The 18,117-nt window shown below is 39.1% G+C and overlaps 1 protein-coding gene across 1 annotated transcript in view; it reads left to right on the top strand.

Moving 5' to 3' along the window:
• Positions 1 to 15,575: 15,575 nt before the first annotated feature.
• Positions 15,576 to 18,117, top strand: part of LOC115244123 — a 36,620-nt gene continuing 34,078 nt past the window's right edge. Inside the window, 1 exon segment of the mRNA XM_029821518.1 lies at positions 15,576 to 17,304. Coding sequence (XP_029677378.1) covers positions 17,295 to 17,304 — 10 coding nt within the window. The 5' untranslated portion in view covers positions 15,576 to 17,294.

The raw sequence follows: 18,117 nt of genomic DNA, 5'->3' as shown, positions 1-18,117 counted from the left end.
TTTTTTTTGTGGATACATTAAAATGGCCTTACCCTGTATATATATATATAATCCTTTAGATTACTTGTATGAAAATTAAAATTCTATTTTTTATTATTGTATTAGCTTATGTTCAAAACAAGTGTTTCGGAAATTCTGTATTTTTTTTTTTTATTTTTGCGTGTAATAATTATTTTCGAAAATATTGATTACTTTAGACATCGCTTTTAAAATATAAATAATGTAGATATATTTGTGTTTTACAGCTCGCGTTGTGTTCTATGACTTTGCCGTTGCCTTTCGTACTGGTAAGTAAAATTATCTTAAATTATTTTAATTTATATATATATTTTTAGAGAAAAAAATATTTTTTTATACGTGTCTTAATCTCGGAATTTTATTGGATTTGTGAATATTATATCACAGATATCAGATATTCATAAAAATTTAAGCATGCAATGATATAATAATTAAATATTTTCTGCCTTATTTATTCTTATAAATTGTTTGAAAGATATATGTAAGTTCAAATTCCGCGAAAAAATATGATAGCAAAAGAAAATTCTTGAAAATTAAATAATAAAAGTAAGATTTTTTTTATTTCACGCGTTAATTTTTGAGAGTTTATAAGAGTTTGTAAGACTAGCTAATTACAACCTAATAAATTTAAATATTCATGAGTCGTCCAGTATTATTACTACAATAGATTAGATCGTGCATTTTGAGATCTTCCTAAACCTGGCAGCTCTCCTTTTCTCCTTATAGAAAATAAAATTTTTATATGGCATAATTAAATGCTAATTTGTTGTTCTAATTATAAATTTACTGCTCTTATTAATTAGTAGGAAATTGATATTAAAGATAAATGTGCTGATCTAAGCATTATCCTAATGTGCCTTCAAACTTCCAAAAAACATTTATTGCAACATTTAAATAAAAAACAAACATACCATAATTATTTGTTAATTAATTACTTGAAGATATTCCAAATAAATTAAATTTAATATTTTGCCAAAAATTAAATTTTTATCTTTTATGTGTAATAATATAATAAGAATAAAGTAGTCAAAAAGAAAGAAAAAGGTTAACACACAATTAGTGTGTACTAATATTAGTTTGATATCAGATTAATTGCTACCAAAATATTCTAGTTCTGAAATTATTGTTTGCAAAATAATTTCAAACAAAAAAATATAATCAAGAAAACTCCATCCTGCCCATATTGCTACAAGAATAAACTATATTAATATAATTAATTGTTATTTTTCAGTTTTTTAGTATTAAAATGTTTTGCGTATTATTTACTTTTGCATTATACTAATATTGAATTTATTTCTTATCATTAAAGTTAGAAAAACTAGACAAAGATTAGAGCGATAAATTAGTATTTAATTATATCACACACACACACACACACACACACATACCCGCACACGCACACGCACACGCACACGCACGTGCTGAATTTAATTTCTGTGATTCCGAAATGAAAGAATATCGATTTGCTGTTGACAGCACAAAATTATTAAACGATTGACTTTAGATAAGATTACGGGCATATTGTTTATATATCATTCGTTGTAAATACATGACAGAGGTATGTAGAACGGGGAGGAAGGGAGATTCATGACATTGTGATTCGTCCGTTCATGCGGTTATTAAGTGTAAGTCGATACACCGTTACGCTGATGTTCTAATGATCCTCATTCAGACTTTTATCTAATTAATTATCACGCCATCAGACACGCTATGAATATCGCGCACGTGCCGAGATAAATTATCTTTTTATTCAATAGAAATCGTATCGAAGATGTGAAAGAATGAATGTATGAAACTTGTAACTTACACATCTTTTCCAATTTTCTAAGATATACGAATCGAATATTTAAAAATATAGTGTTTATTATGTATAGGGAGTATCTGGGAACACCTGTGTAATTTTTGTATACTTTTCGATAATTTTATAATCGATTTTTCCTTAATCATCTAACGATACATCGATTATCAAGCGGATCGATATTCTATTAAAGTCTGTCAATGGAGTGAGTTTAAATCTTAAACATTGCACGCATTCCAATTCTTTTTCGAGCACTCGATCGACTCTTGTCGCGTTAATTTTCTTTCTCTCTCGTGCCGCCGCGACTAATTAAACCGCAGGCGCTAATCGCGGAGGCTGAAGAGACATGGAACTGCGTCTCGCGAAGAAACAAGTCGCCATCGCATCATCGCGGCTCTCCCACTCTCTCATTGTCAGCCTTCTTACGTCTAGTTTTGACGTTTCGCAACATGATAACGCATCTGCATGACGAACGCCTTTGTGGATTTCGCTGGTCGCGAGATGTGCCGCGCGCCGGACATCGTGGAGCCAGTGTAATAATCAGGCCGCATATACATCGGCCAGCGATAAATGATAAGTTCGATAACGGTGCAGTAGTTCATTCCTTCTCTTAAGGCGTCGATATTTTTTCATTTCTTAACAAAAGTGTTTCGAAATGCGTTTCTTATATAATTGATGTGCGAAAATTCGTACGAAATTGTGCTTTGCATAAGTGTCAAACAGTATGAAATATTTCAGGAAATGCAAAATATATAAATTTGCGCCCATGTGAGAGATGTCGACGTATTTAATAAGATTATTTTATATAATCAAATGATTGTTTAAAATATAATTAAAACTTCATACTAAATTTTTATATAAAATCAAAGAAATAAAGTGAATAACTCCAGAATCTTATATAAGATCACATAAAAATAACATTCAAATATATATGTAATTCTATGAGTACATATCTTTAAATCAACGCACAAATGTGTACGTGACTCTATATTTACGTCGTTTATTCCGTTTGACGTTCATTGAGAGCCCTTCGCGTGTTGCAATAGGAGAATGGAAACGTAACTTTTTCTATTTACTTATCTCGCTGCTCAAGTTGTACGCATTTAAGAGACTATTGCTCGAGCACTCTACAGTAATTGATAAACGATCGTTCATGTATCTGTGCGCACAAAGAAGACACTTATTAAGCAATTTCTTATAATCACGAAAATATTAAATTACAAAACCCATAAATTAATATTAGCTACATTAACGGGATTATCAACATGCAATTATTCATATATTATTAATGTATTTATTTAACAATGTATTAATATCTAGATTATGACAATGTAATCTTATTGGTAAGATAAGTCAACTGGTAACTTTTTCAAAAGAATAATATAAAACCGTAAACAAATTTTTTAAATATTTTTTGCACATCAGAGAGAGAGAGAGAGAGAGTCTTCTCTTTATATTTTTTAAACTTCTTCTGATAAATCACAATATATATATATAAATTAATTGTATAACTAATATAAAACTTTAATATAATATAACTGTTAACTATTTTCTCTCTACAAATATTATAAAGTAGCAAGCACACTCTAACGTGTTCTTTGAAAATTAAAAGTTTTTGCGAAAGGATGTGGAAACGATATTCCACCCACGCGACCGAATTGCCATGAGTATATGCGAAATGCAGAAAGCGAGAGAAAGAGAGAAAGAGAAGAAAACGAGAAGAAAGGAGCGCGAACAATCGGAATGAGTATGCGAGATTCAACAAGTGCACCCGCGGTAGCGGCGGCGAGTGAGTCACCGAGAAAGAAATACATGCGGAGGAATAAAGTATTAAAGACACGCGTGGGCATTATTGCTTGGCCGGATTGGGATTTGGGATAAGGAAAAAAATGTGGGAGTGCGTGATTCAGCGCCTACATAACTGAAGAATCAGGATCTCGCGGCGTAAACAACCGTAAGATAAATAAAGGTATATATAGCTCGAGAGTTCCTGTTCATACTGATATGTCGCGTCGTCCGACGTACTCTTTATCGCGCGTCGCAGTCTATAAAAATACGCTTTACAGTACTTCAGCTAATCGATAGAAACGTAAAAGGTTATGATCGAATAAACGACATCGAGACAATGCCTGTTTCAAGCTTAATTATCACGCGCGTGATAAAAAAATGCATCATTAATTTAAAAAAAAAAAAAAAGACAAAATAAAGACTTCTCTGCTATTATTATTTTATCGCCGAAAAACGAACTCTAAATATGTATATACATACTCTATATGAAAGAGAGATTGAGATAATATAAATTAGGATATATGATTTGAAGATTAAATCCAATGTTTCGACATCGAGGCGCCAATCGGCGTTGCAAAGTTGTGTATCATTGTGTATCAAGAAGATTTCAGCGAATCAAGCGTTGTCAGCGAACGTAATCAAGCGTTATCAGATAAAATCGGATTTTCAGTTAATTATAAAAATGCAGCGCGCTTTTGAAACGATTGCATTCTAGCGCACGAAGCGCCGTGTCAAGACAGTTGTCTTAGACAACGCAATATGACGTTGCGCTTCTGATTGCGATAGCGTCGCACGCGACGACAGATAATACACAGGGTGTCCTGGAATTATCGCATTTTCACTTCTACTTCTATTCTAGAAAGCAGATTAAAAGAAATAACGACTGCTTTAATAAAGAATAAGATTATACTCTTGCATAAATTGAAAATTCAAAGAACTAAACTTGAGATTTTTAACTGCAAAATACGATCGCTTTATACCTTATATAAAATATTTGTCATTTTTATGAATTCTTTTATGCTTGAAAGAAAATCAAAAATATGTCAATTTACTAAATAATTTTGAGTAAATTAAGTCTAAAGCGTAGAGTTTTATTTTGACATAATTCATTTTCTTCTAATTGTATGGTTTTAATTCACTTCTAAATAACACTATCCAATTAAAGTAGATATATAACCATCTTTCGCTTCACAAAACAGCGGCTTTCTGTCGTTTCGCAGGAATTCCCTGAGGACGACCGACAGGTGCATGCGATGTCTTACACAAGAAAGAGAAAGAAGGAGAGAAAGAGAGAAAAAGAAAATTCGTTCCACCTGCATGTATTCTCGCCTCAAGGTTTCTCACCGATCCGAACGTGCCGCGCTTAAGCTACGCGATTTCACCTAACGTTATGTGCCGACGTAAACGGTAGCAATATAACGCCCGTCGACACCGCTTACGTAACAACGAAACGCTCGAGGAAGCTCGTCTTATCTTGGCGCACGTCAGGACTCCAGACACGACATCGGCCACGAACTCTTAATACGAACATTCCAAGGACACGGGAATTCCATGGATATTTTCATTTCGCCGCAAAAGCTCCATATTGTACCATTCCACAGTCATCTTGGCAAGTCTCGCAATCTTTCACGGATCTGTCGCGTCTCGAATCTTTTATATCAAATCAATTATATATACAAAACTATCTAAACATCGTTCAATCACATCGCACAAAATTTTGGATCTCGGAAGTTTGGGCTTTACAGAATATTATTATAAAATAAATTATTCAGGATATGTGTGATTGACTTACTCGCTTACTATTTATAGTTCGTACAAAATCAATAATTAAAATAAGCATATACTAGAAAGAGACAAGCATCGGTGAATCAAATTTAACATAAACAAGTTGAGTTGTGCAAATTAAAAACTTGCACATTGCTTCCTCATCATTTTATCTTACAATGCTTAAGCTGCTTTAAGCATGCGGATTTTTCAATTTTTGCTTCCTCATAGAGGAAGCTTTGTGAGCGAAATAAAAATTAAAATAATTTCTTTCACCGATCCTCACTAAATTCAATATCAAACATCCTTTAATAATACTATATTCATGTAAAAAAATTTAATCCGATATATCGAAAATTTGCGAAAGTTACAATGTATACAGACATTTCTCAAAAAATTAAAAATTTTATAAAAAATGAACCTTTTCATCGATTCTCACCAAATTCAATACCAACCATCTTTGAATGATACTCTATCCATGTAAAAAAAAATTAACCCGGTATCTCAAAAATTGCGGAAGTTAGAGGTTGTACAAAATATCGCGTACATACACACACACACTCACACACACACACACACACACACACATTTTTTAGGAATATGATTTTTCGACGTTTTGGAACATTCTAAACACATTGGCATAGAAAACTCGAAAAAAAATTTTGTCACGAAAACAAAGCTTCCTCTATGAGGAAGCAAAAATGACAGTGCTAAAAGATTTCCAATTTTCCAATCATTTCTACAATTAAAATCCCACTGAATTTCATTGAAATTAAATTGTGAATCTAGTTTCTTATTACGAAAAATATAGATATAGAGAATATAACCCAAATTATTTAAATTAATTATTCGATATTCATGGAGAGAAATTAAAGATAGATGTAAAAGCGAGACATTTCCTGCCCAATAAACTAATATTAACTATTTAATATTAAAAGCAAAATAGAAATACAGATATCGATAATTCCGCATAAATTCAGCTAAAATCTATTGGTATGCCAGCAATTAACTGTGCTAATTATATATAATATATATTTATTGAGAGATACAACCGGATCTTAAATTTTCGATAGAAATTTACGTAAAATTTATGAAAATCTTTTAACAATATTTAGAAGCAAATTTCTTTAAATTAGAATCGAAGGAACTTTCCATAGTCGTAATATTAATCACCGTTTGAAAAATGATTCACGAAACTTCCGTATTTGTTTGTCCGAGTCAGTCGGCTCGTGTTTTTACGGAAATTCTTCACGATATCGCGTGTGCGATTGACTTCCGAGAGAGAATCTCTAGAGAGATTCGTTTACTGTCGCTCGAACGTATGAAGCAATCATGCGTGACCGAGATATAATCATCGGGAGTATCGCCGTGTTACGTCGAACTTATATATATATAATTTTCCAACTTGAAGTGAAGGGTCACGTGATAACCGTTTGACGATTACGCACGTGAAAAGATATAACGAAATAACATTTATATATTTTTTAAGAAATTTAAAATATATTCATTTTCCACTTCATCTCCGCTATCATAGTTCCGGAACTGCTCCCCCTCCCTTCCCCCTCCCCCTTCCTTCCTCATCCTTCCCGGGATATGTCTCATCGTGAGTGAAATAATGCAAGATATGAGAAACATATGATATGATAATTGGAATAAAATTCTATATTTAATCTTTTCTTTTTTCGATGCACGAGACGCCCTCGTCGCGGTATCGGAAATGTCGCGACACCGACGACGACAATTTCGATGAATCGGCACGACCGATAAAATCCAGCCGGCAACAACGACTTTTCCGACAGCTCTGACCTCTTACACGCGCGTGCGATCCCGCTTTTGCGATCGGATTTCTGCTACGCCTCGCTCGCTCGTTTCACAATATTACGCCGAGCCGTTATTTGCCATGCTATATCAAACATTTAACAAAACCAGTCCATTTCGCAAATGAGAAATTTTATTTTGTACATGTTTCAAACTAAAAGAAATAGAACAAAAATTCAAAGCGATAACAAACAAGGGTATAAAATGTTGAAACTTTAAAATAAATGTAGGTATACGAGAGTATACATATATTCGATATTTAATGTATAAATGTTTCAATAAAATGGAAAAATGTCAAGAGATTCTCGTGTATACGTTTAGGCTTGATACAACGGTACTTTTTGATAAAACCTCTTTCTTCTTCTCGAGAACTTAGAAAAGCGCAGATGCATCCTTGTCATTGCAACCCGCCACATCACCCTCCCGGCATCTATAGTACGTTGCATTGCTTACCGTGGCGTTTATATCGAACGTATCCCTCATCGAGCCGATGAGGCTATTCGCCTGTTCTATTAAACGCGCCCCGAGAACACCGTGCTTCCCTATCCACGTGCGCGACCGACCGTTCGCGATCAAGGTGTTGATGAAATCCTTGCGGCACGGTTAACACAGTGACCTTAAGTAAAATGTCCTCGTTCGCCTTTGACCCCCACTGCAGACAGCGTCAAACGCTCGCTCCCTCAAAGAGAGGGAAGAAAGAAAAAGCGAATGTCGATAATACAAAGTTTCTGTTTCCCGTGGGATATTTTAAGAACAAAGGCTGTTTTGTGTTGTTATATATGTATATTGTATAAAAAAATACGCAGAATTTTAATTTGAAAAGACATTTAGAGTAATTTATGTAGAAGAAGTTTAAATGAGTAAGTGGATCTAAATCAAGTTTTGCACAAATATTTATTAGAGTTTTCTTAATATATATGAAAATTTTTATTGTGCTCAAGTTTTGCACAGATACTAAAAAAAAAAAAATAGTAGAACAGTCTACGAAATTTTCATGTTTTTGTCAATGTTTTGACATATATCCTTAATAACAGGAAAGAGCGATCACCCGGAAAACAAAATCATCCCCGCATTCAATTTATGATCCAATCACCCATTTTCGATATTTTTCTTGCGCTCTTATATGCCTGCATTTTATTCTTCTCGTTCTCGTTATATCTCGATTTTTTTAACGACGGAAGTGAAGTTTATACGAAATATGATCCGTCTTTTCGTTGCGACGTTCTTCAACGCTTTCGTGCGCTAAAATGCCATGACGCACCGGTGACGCGTTTACGCAATGTAGACGAGTTTTATTCGGTGCTGCGCGTTTCTTGCACGCAATCCGCAAACATTGCAAAAAGTCATCGCAAGGACTTTCAACAGAACAAAAGCGGAAAGTTTGACGGATACGTCCACAGTTTGAAAATTTGTGTTTTCTTGTTAAAAAGCATGCCGGTTAAAATTGTTGTGTTAAATATTTAATACATTCATGTGTTAATTTAACATATTGCTGTTGTGTTAATTGAATTTAAGTATTAAATTATTAAAACAATTGAAAAAAAGTGTAAAAATAACAATTATTATTAATATTATTATTAATAAAAGACTTATATATATTGTATATATGTCTTATAAAATAATAATGAAAAATATATGTCCTATATGGAGGCACCTATCCTCTTTCTATCTCTCGCAATCTTTTCTCTCTTACTTTCTTAATATATATGAAAATTTTTATTGTGCTCAAGTTTTGCACAGATACTAAAAAAAAAAAAATAGTAGAACAGTCTACGAAATTTTCATGTTTTTGTCAATGTTTTGACATATATCCTTAATAACAGGAAAGAGCGATCACCCGGAAAACAAAATCATCCCCGCATTCAATTTATGATCCAATCACCCATTTTCGATATTTTTCTTGCGCTCTTATATGCCTGCATTTTATTCTTCTCGTTCTCGTTATATCTCGATTTTTTTAACGACGGAAGTGAAGTTTATACGAAATATGATCCGTCTTTTCGTTGCGACGTTCTTCAACGCTTTCGTGCGCTAAAATGCCATGACGCACCGGTGACGCGTTTACGCAATGTAGACGAGTTTTATTCGGTGCTGCGCGTTTCTTGCACGCAATCCGCAAACATTGCAAAAAGTCATCGCAAGGACTTTCAACAGAACAAAAGCGGAAAGTTTGACGGATACGTCCACAGTTTGAAAATTTGTGTTTTCTTGTTAAAAAGCATGCCGGTTAAAATTGTTGTGTTAAATATTTAATACATTCATGTGTTAATTTAACATATTGCTGTTGTGTTAATTGAATTTAAGTATTAAATTATTAAAACAATTGAAAAAAAGTGTAAAAATAACACAATGTGCATCTTTTTTTAATTTTACACAGTAGATATGTTCCGTATTATTAGTGACAGGAAAAATATTGATTTTATTCTACAATAAGGATGACAGTGACTACAAACTGTCAATAATATTTTTCCAAGTTAACTTTATCATTAAAACTATGTTGATTTTACACAAAATTTATTTCAAATTATTTTGAGATTTGCATTTTTATTTTGTATTAAAATATTAATATAGTATTAATGTCACCATTTAAGATATCCATATTATGTTAAATTAACACAAAAATTTGTGTAGACCGTTTGGGATATGTGATATCTGTTAAATTTAACACAAATTTTTCAACTTTGTCGGTAAACAGAAATTATAAAACTAAAATACAAGAAACACGAATGACAGTCATAGAAGAAAACAAGAGTTAATCAAAATTCTGCAAATGTACTTTCCCTTTCCCCTCTTCTCTCTCTTATTTTCTCTTACGATACTAGACATAGAAAAGGTACAACCGACCGACCATTCTCGTGACGGCTGCGTGTACGTGATAACCACATGACGAAACAGATTGTACGATTGTATTAGTGTGCTCTCGTACTCCCGTGGAGTATTTTACGTTGAGCAGCGTGAAGAAAGAAAGAGCAGGACGGAAGTATTTTAGGAGGAACAAGGAAGAGAAAGGTACGGCACGCTAACGGCAAAGGAGAGCAGCAAGGGCGAAGCGTGGCGGTGGGGCAGTTCGTGGAATAATCCCGTCGTCTCGGGCGAACAACAGTCCGGTTCCTACGGAACTCCGACAGCCAGAGAACAGGCCTGGACTTTCTTACATCCAGACTGGTTGTTGGTTCGCTCGTTCATTCGCTCCGTTCCGTTCGCTCGCTCGCCTGCTGCCTGAGACGGCTTCTTTGCTTGCCATTGTAGACTTCTGATGGCTTGTGTACGTCGTCGGCGACCGACAGTCACAATGATCAGGAATCTTTCTTCTCTCTTACTATTGTATACTATATCGTATTGCCTATATCATGATACAATAATAGCCCCAAGTGACTCGATACGAGTTCAAATCCAAAATTTTCTATCCTTCACATAGTCAAAAGTTATCCGCAAGATTTTTCGAAAAATAATATATTTACCAAACAGAAAGTAATAATCGAGATATCAATGGTCTGTGTGTTATAAATGATTGGAATGAATAATAAAAGATCCTTCTTAAAGTAGTTTCAAATAATATTTCAATTTAAGAATACCTCGAGATGCAAATCGATAACAAACTGATTGTGAGTGCAGGCAGTAGACGAGCAAGTGAGAGAATGAACGCTACTGACTAACTGCATGAAAAATCTGAGAAAGAAACGAACTAAAAATTTTGTTGGCAAAAAAATCTTTCTTGAGTTTATCTTATAATGTATACATACATTTTATATAATTTGATCTAGTTATTATTTTATATAAATAAATTCTATACTATATCTATTTTTTTATGTCTGAATAAATTAGATCATCATACGTGTTCCTCGTGTTATAGTATCACGTGTGCTAGAAAAACGTGTAGCAAATAGAAAGGTCGAAAAAAAGCACAAAAAAAAAACGCTCGTACATACGTTAAAGTGTAAAAATGTAACCGGAATAGGTCATACGTATGCAGTTTAATTTTCTGACGCATTTACTTTTTTTCGAGCTAAATATATAATGAAATAAAAATCTCCGGAAAGTAACTATCTCTGCAGTTTTGCATAATAAAAAAGATTATAAATGTCAAAGCATACTCATATCTCAAAATATTATATATAATTTTGCAAAAGAATGAGTATATTAATTCTCCTGTGTACAATCTTCTCGTTTTGCAACTGACTAACTGACACATATAATTTAAAAATATTGCATTCCGTTGGACTTTTTCAATATCATTTTATTCATTTCTATTTTAATTTTATTCTATCTCTATTCCTAATAATAAATATTGCATCGACAACCAGCTTCCGAACTATCGAACTCGGGTAGATAAATGCTTCGACTGTTACGCGCGTATCATCGGATCGGCAATATCATGAATGAAGCTCGTTAAAAGCCTTTCGCGAAAACGCGCTGGCGAGAAAGCGGCAGCGCATCGGAATGTTTCGCCGAAACGAGCCAATCCGCGAGCGCCGAACTCGCGTTTAATAGCGCTCACAACCGCCGCAATTTGTATTCTTTCGCCTTAATTACCGCGAGCTGGCGATAACAACCTCTTCCTCCTCCTTCTCCTCCTCCTCCTGAACGAGCACGCGTTGCGCTCCCAGTGCCAATTAGAGCGCCTTTGTTGTCGCTCAATAATAATCACGTCGGCCGGCCACGCTCGAAAGGGACGTTTGCATCGGTGCAATCCGCTGCACCCTAAAGACCGGCCGGGCCGATTGACGCTCCGATAACGGCTCGATAAATTCATACAGATTGTATTTGTATTGCATATCCGGCATTTCGTTAACCTGTCACGCCCATTCCGTGACGCGGCTCACCGCGGAATCGATCGAAACGAGCTACAAAATGCAATCGGGTCAAGCTCACTTTCGACAAAATTTCGTTCGATCCGCTTTTTACTTTTGCCTCGATATTCGCAAAATCTCGTTTGTCGTTCATACTTCCGATTGCACACGCAGATATAGATATAATCGAAATCGTATCACGAGCTGTGTGTTATTTTTCCAAAATAAATACGTTAGAAATAAACAAAACCCTGTATACGTGTGTAATAAGAGAACTTTACTAAAAAATGGCAATTATAATTTTTTCTTAAATAATACACGTGCACACATGTTTTTTCATAATTCAATTTGTCTGTATCACTAATCGTAAATACATATTATGCTATCTGAATATCTAAAAGCGTGAAAGTGGACATGGGTTAATTTTATATTGATACTTGCTGTCTTCTTGCTACGTCCAATTAATGAAAGTAACTTGTTGCATACACGATATTACGTAATTAAACGCCCACGATCGGAATTGTGCGTGAGCATGAGAACGACGGTGTTTCGAGATACGATCGACCAACGTTCGCAATGAGTGACGAAGGCTCTTTCGTGCTCTGTGCAATAAAATCGTTAATTATCCGCGTGATTGTCCTTGAATGATAAATCGTGTACCATATTAACCGTTAATTACAACGAAGATCGAACGAAAATTCACAGATGATATCGCCGGATAGTATGCTACCGAATAATTTTATGACTACCGTATTATTATAAATACCGTTAGAGGCACTGACGGAGCAGAACCGACATAATCGCATAGATACGAGCAACGTTATACTTTAATTACAAGCTAGAGTATTTAATTCTAAATTTAGTGAGTGTACTTAATGCATTTTTTTTTGACGAAGATCAGACAAGATATTATAAATAAAGGATACATATTTGTGAATAAGCGAAAGTTTCTGTTCAAAAAGCGACCATATAAAAAATCTTATATATTTCTAGAACTATTTACAACGGCAAAATTATTTAAAGACTCATTGTTAGAAAATTCCCTGTGGAGTATTGAAAAAATAGAGAACTAAGATACAAAGAGAGAAATTCTTAGAAGAAAGCCATTCTCAAAAATTATATTAATTTTTTTCATTCAGTACATTTTTCTCCGAAGAAAGATTTAGAAAATACCCGAGGTCAATTCCCTGAAGGTGAACCATCCTTCCGGGACTGGCAGACGTGTGAGAAAATTACAAGTATCTGGCAGAGATAACAGTGGGATCTCTTCCCGGTAAAAGTCTTTAAGCGGGAATGATGAAACATAACCGAGACGACGGCGAAGAGACGGGAAGAAAAGATACTCTGTCTCTGTGTTCTTGACTGTTGGCGATCCGGAATAGATAAGACAGATAATTGTCCAAGATCCCTGTTTTTCTCGTTTTGAATTTGTTTGGGTGCCCTCGCCAAACAGTTGAATATCTCTAAAAAGCTCTCTCTCTCTCTCTCTCTCTCTCTCTCTCTCTCTCTCTCTCTTGTTCTAATCCACCAATGTTGATTGCTAGCCACGGAGTGGAGGATCTAGCGATGATTAAAATTGGAAATCGACCGCGATCGCTAATCTCGACTCTCTTTGAATGGAGTTTCAAGGGAAGGAGGCGGAAAGACATTTTACAAACAGGTAATGTTACACCGCAAGGCGCGCGCTGCGGAAACAGGTTGGATTTAGCTTATGTACACGTGGTTCCTGGGTGAAGGCACCTGAAGAATCGTGAATTAATCAGAAAAAAAAGAGCATTCTCTCAAAAATAACGCTCGATTGATTTATTTTCGTTCCTCACAGAGCAGTGTAACGCTAATTTAACGAAACACACTCTTGACTAACCGACTATTTGAAGAAATAAAATCGATTTCGATTAACGACTCGCGCGTTACAGAGGGTTGTTATTGCTCATTCAAGCGCTCGGCTCGATCGTCTTCGACCGTGTGTCGACCGCGATGAACGACAACAGAAAGAAGAAAGAAATACAACGTAAATCTGACGTAAGTCTCAGGGTCTCAGCGCTCACGTCGACCGTAATTTCGCGGCAGATTTTCCATTTTACGCGCAATGTCGGTGATAGCAAGGCCATGGTTAAAACCCTCATTATCGTCTTTCAATATGACGTGTAGCGAGCCGATTCTCTCTGCCCCCTCCTATCTCTCACTCTTTCTGCGATGCACGCAAACGTAAGAGAATGCGCGGACATATCTGCGTCCCTGAGGAGAGCCTCGTGTCTGACGATGAGTTCTCCCGCTCCGTTTCTCTCACTCTACTTCATCTTCCTTCTCTCTCCCTCTCGCTTTCGGGGTCGCTCGGGCTTTCTCATGTTGCTCGTCCCGTCGTCCCTTCGTCCCTCACGCTCCCTCACGCTCTCCCTACCAGGATCGCGCGCCGATCTCCCCTCTCCTCTCTCCTCTCTCCTCTCTCCGCAAACGTAAGAGAATGCGCGGACATATCTGCGTCCCTGAGGAGAGCCTCGTGTCTGACGATGAGTTCTCCCGCTCCGTTTCTCTCACTCTACTTCATCTTCCTTCTCTCTCCCTCTCGCTTTCGGGGTCGCTCGGGCTTTCTCATGTTGCTCGCCCCGTCGTCCCTTCGTCCCTCACGCTCTCCCTACCAGGATCGCGCGCCGATCTCCCCTCTCCTCTCTCCTCTCTCATCACCATCGTCGACGTCCCTCGGTGCGCGTTCGATACACGGAATCGCCTCGTGGTGTTCTCGGAAGGCAGTAGACTGTCGCCAGCTACGCCAGACGGCGCACCGCTCGCACACATACTCTCTCTCTCTCTCTCTCTCATTGCGTATTCGCCCACTGGCTCACCCACGGGGCTACCCCGCTCCTCGGCCCTCTCCAATCCTCCCCTCTCCTCTCTCCTCGCCCCTACTCCATACGCTCTGTCTCGTGGCACGGCCGGAGAGCCAGCCAGCTACACGGGACCCGCCAGTTACGCAACAATAACAACGCCGTGAGGAGGTGCGTAGCGTCGTGCGGCGTGCGACACCGCAACGCGACACCGTGGATCGTATGGTGCGTCGACTGTCTCGCGTTTGTGGGGAATCACTTGTTGATAACGACGCGCGTGAGTGGAGAAACCCGCGTGGAAAGACAAAGAAAGAAGCGTTAAAAAGAACGGCGATCATCGCGTGAAAAATCGTACGCGCGTGGATTATTCTTTAACTCTCGGGCGAGAGCGAGAGATCTCGACCGAAGACGACGCCGCCGGGAGTGACCTGAAATCGGAAGGGGAAAGAAGCGAGGAAGCTTTGCGCGCGGATATCGAGCACGATTTAGAGAAGCGATGTGAGTGTGGAAAGTGCGAAAGGTGCGTGATTGCGAAATTTCGAGAACGAAAAGATTTCGCGAAGAGAATCTCGATCGATCGCGATCGAGGCGCGATCGGAAGCGGGAAAGCGTGACTTCGGATATCTGTCGTTTCACGAGGGAAAGTCGTAAAATTGAAAAACGCAGTGTGGTCGATTGTTTTAGTAAGAAGAAATCGGTATACCGAAGAAATTGCGAAGCGGGAGTGAATTCGTGAATGTCACACTCGATGCAAGATATGCCGGAGGTGTCAACCAGCGCGAAAGATCAATGAGAAATTTTGGAACCTGGATCAAGTCAACATTCGTCTCCTCCACCAATTAATGAATGGAGCGAGTTACAACGCGGCGAGTACGAGCGGCCACGAGGACAGCCAAGGAAGAATTTTTAGCGATCATCGTTGCACGGAAACGAAGAGAAAATAACGTTTACTTGTAAAAATCACAAGGCAAGGTGATCGAAAGAAGCTATCGTCGATCGTCGATAGTATTGGTTGGCAAACCGATGAAACGTCAACGCGTCGTATTGTCGGTCGAATAAACTCCAATACTATATACAGTCCCGGTTTCGCCGACAAAATACGATCGGCAATAACGAGGTCGCTGCATCGTGTCGATACGATAGATCGACCGGAGGGAAGCCGCTACCGATCTCACTCGGGGGAGGAGAGACGCGCGGGGAACCCCGTCGCCACTCGCGACGACTTGGCGTTTAGGCGCCAATGACGTCACCGGACGAGTGAGGCCGCTGTCGGGGGAATTCGCGGTCGGAGTTTCTCGCCGCGGTGCGTTTACGCACCGACACGACACGACACAACACGCTCGAAGTTACCGCGATCGCCGACGATGATAGTCGCGGTGTGTAATGGTAGTGGTGGAGACCACGCGGTAGTCGCGGTGTGACGGTGTGCAGTTTGCTCGTGTCGTGCTCACGGTGGGGGTAAGGAGATCCTGTGGAATCGCGCTGCGCGGTGGCCGATTACACTTTTCTACGTATGTCGCTCGTCGACGGACTCGACAACGGGCAATGACTAACCGCGCGCGGCCGAGTGCATTAGCGAGAGATACTCGCCGTCGACACGGAGTCGATCCGGAGCTGTCACTCGCCTTCGTTGTCGCCGCCGCCGACGCCGCCGGTCTACGTCAGCACCGGTCAGACGTGATTTGCATAGCAAACAGATTGTCGCGCTCGTACCTAGTAAGTGGATAATGAGAAGAGGAGAAGTCGCTGGCGCTCTTTCTCTCTTCTCATGTGTAGCGCGAGAACTCGCGAGCGATCTTGCGCGCGGATCCGTATGTGGGTGAGTGTGTGAATATCTCTTCGTACATACGACTGGTTCGCGGTACCAGGAGGAGGGAGAGATAGAGGATACGACGCGAACGAGGCAAGTGTGGAGCTTAAAATAGAAGAATGACTTCGGCTTAAGTACGTGGCGGGAGGACAAGCGAGTAAAACGAATCGAAGGAAGGAGAGGGTGAATGTTGTTCGCTTCTTCCCCGCGCCTCCGCTTTTCTGTGATACGTTTAAATTCTACGTTTCTTCGCGCGGGTAAACGAGGGAACAACGGGGTTCGAGAGAGAAGGACGAGAGTATATATAAATCTGTATATACACGTACACACATAATATATACATCTCGTGGAGTGTGTGTTCTGTATGTGTGATAATATCTACAGTGCATATTGTAGTGGTGAAACGCAAGAGAGGGTATATATCGTGCCTCTCGCGCAACTTTATTTTTTTCGCCCTTGCCGTCAGAAAAGGAGAGAATTCGCCGCGATCCTCAAACACAGGCAGGAGAGATCGCGCCAAGCGCGGAACGCTCGCCCCGGAGTGGAGAGGCGTCGTCTCGCTCTCTGTCCCACGCGATGGATCGTGACTCGCGTTCGTATTCCTGCGGAGGCTGCGAGAGGACCGCCGCCGAGGGCCGAGCTATGCCGATGGAGTAACAAGTGAGCGGCGAAGCGGCGTTGCCATGACGACAGGTGAACCATGAGTCTCCCCGCGGTTCCCGCTTTGCCTCCCTCCCTCCCTCTCCCCTTGTCCCCTCGCCTTTTCCGCAGCCTCCGCTACCAGTCATCCGCTCTTTCTCCCCGTGCTTCGCCGCTGCCACTCTACTCGCGGTATGTTTGTCCCTCTTTTCCTCTGACCCCGTATACTCGCGAGAGCGATATGATGCGACAACAGTGTGCTTCTGTCTCTCTTTCTCTTTTTTTTTTCATCTTTCTTTCTCTCGTGCTTCGCCGCTGCCACTCTACTCGCGGTATGTTTGTCCCTCTTTTCCTCTGACCCCGTATACTCGCGAGAGCGATATGATGCGACAACAGTGTGCTTCTGTCTCTCTTTCTCTTTTTTTTTCATCTTTTTTTCTCTTTCTTTATCTCTCCTGCTCTCTTGCGCGCTCCGATCCCGTCTCTCCGCTCAAGTTCGCCACTCCGTTCCTCTCTCTCTCTCTCTCTCTCTCTTTCTCTCTCTCTCCCTTTCTCTATCAATGCTCGCCACTTCATTCTCCTTTTTCGGTCGCTCCCTTCTTTCCTTGCGATCTCAACGCCTTGACACCGACGTGTTTTCGTGATACTCGGAAAGCTGAGTGAGAATGAGAATGAAAAAGAAAGAGAGAGAAAAAGAAAGAAAAGAAAGGAGGGAGGGGACCGAGGAGAGGTTGGATTCTTTTCTGACCAGGTTTGTACATTGTGAACGGCGTTGTAAAAATTTACGAGGGATGCTGCGGTTGTTATGTCGATTCCTCCGTGTCAGCGTTGCTGGCGCCCCTGTTCGAAATTCCTGCCCCCCCCCCC

Source organism: Formica exsecta, unplaced genomic scaffold, assembly GCF_003651465.1.
Source record: "Formica exsecta isolate Colony F162 unplaced genomic scaffold, ASM365146v1 scaffold8, whole genome shotgun sequence".
NCBI lineage: Eukaryota > Metazoa > Arthropoda > Insecta > Hymenoptera > Formicidae > Formica > Formica exsecta.
The sequence above is the reverse complement of the archived record's forward strand: the minus strand, read 5'-3'. Positions and strand labels throughout refer to the sequence as shown.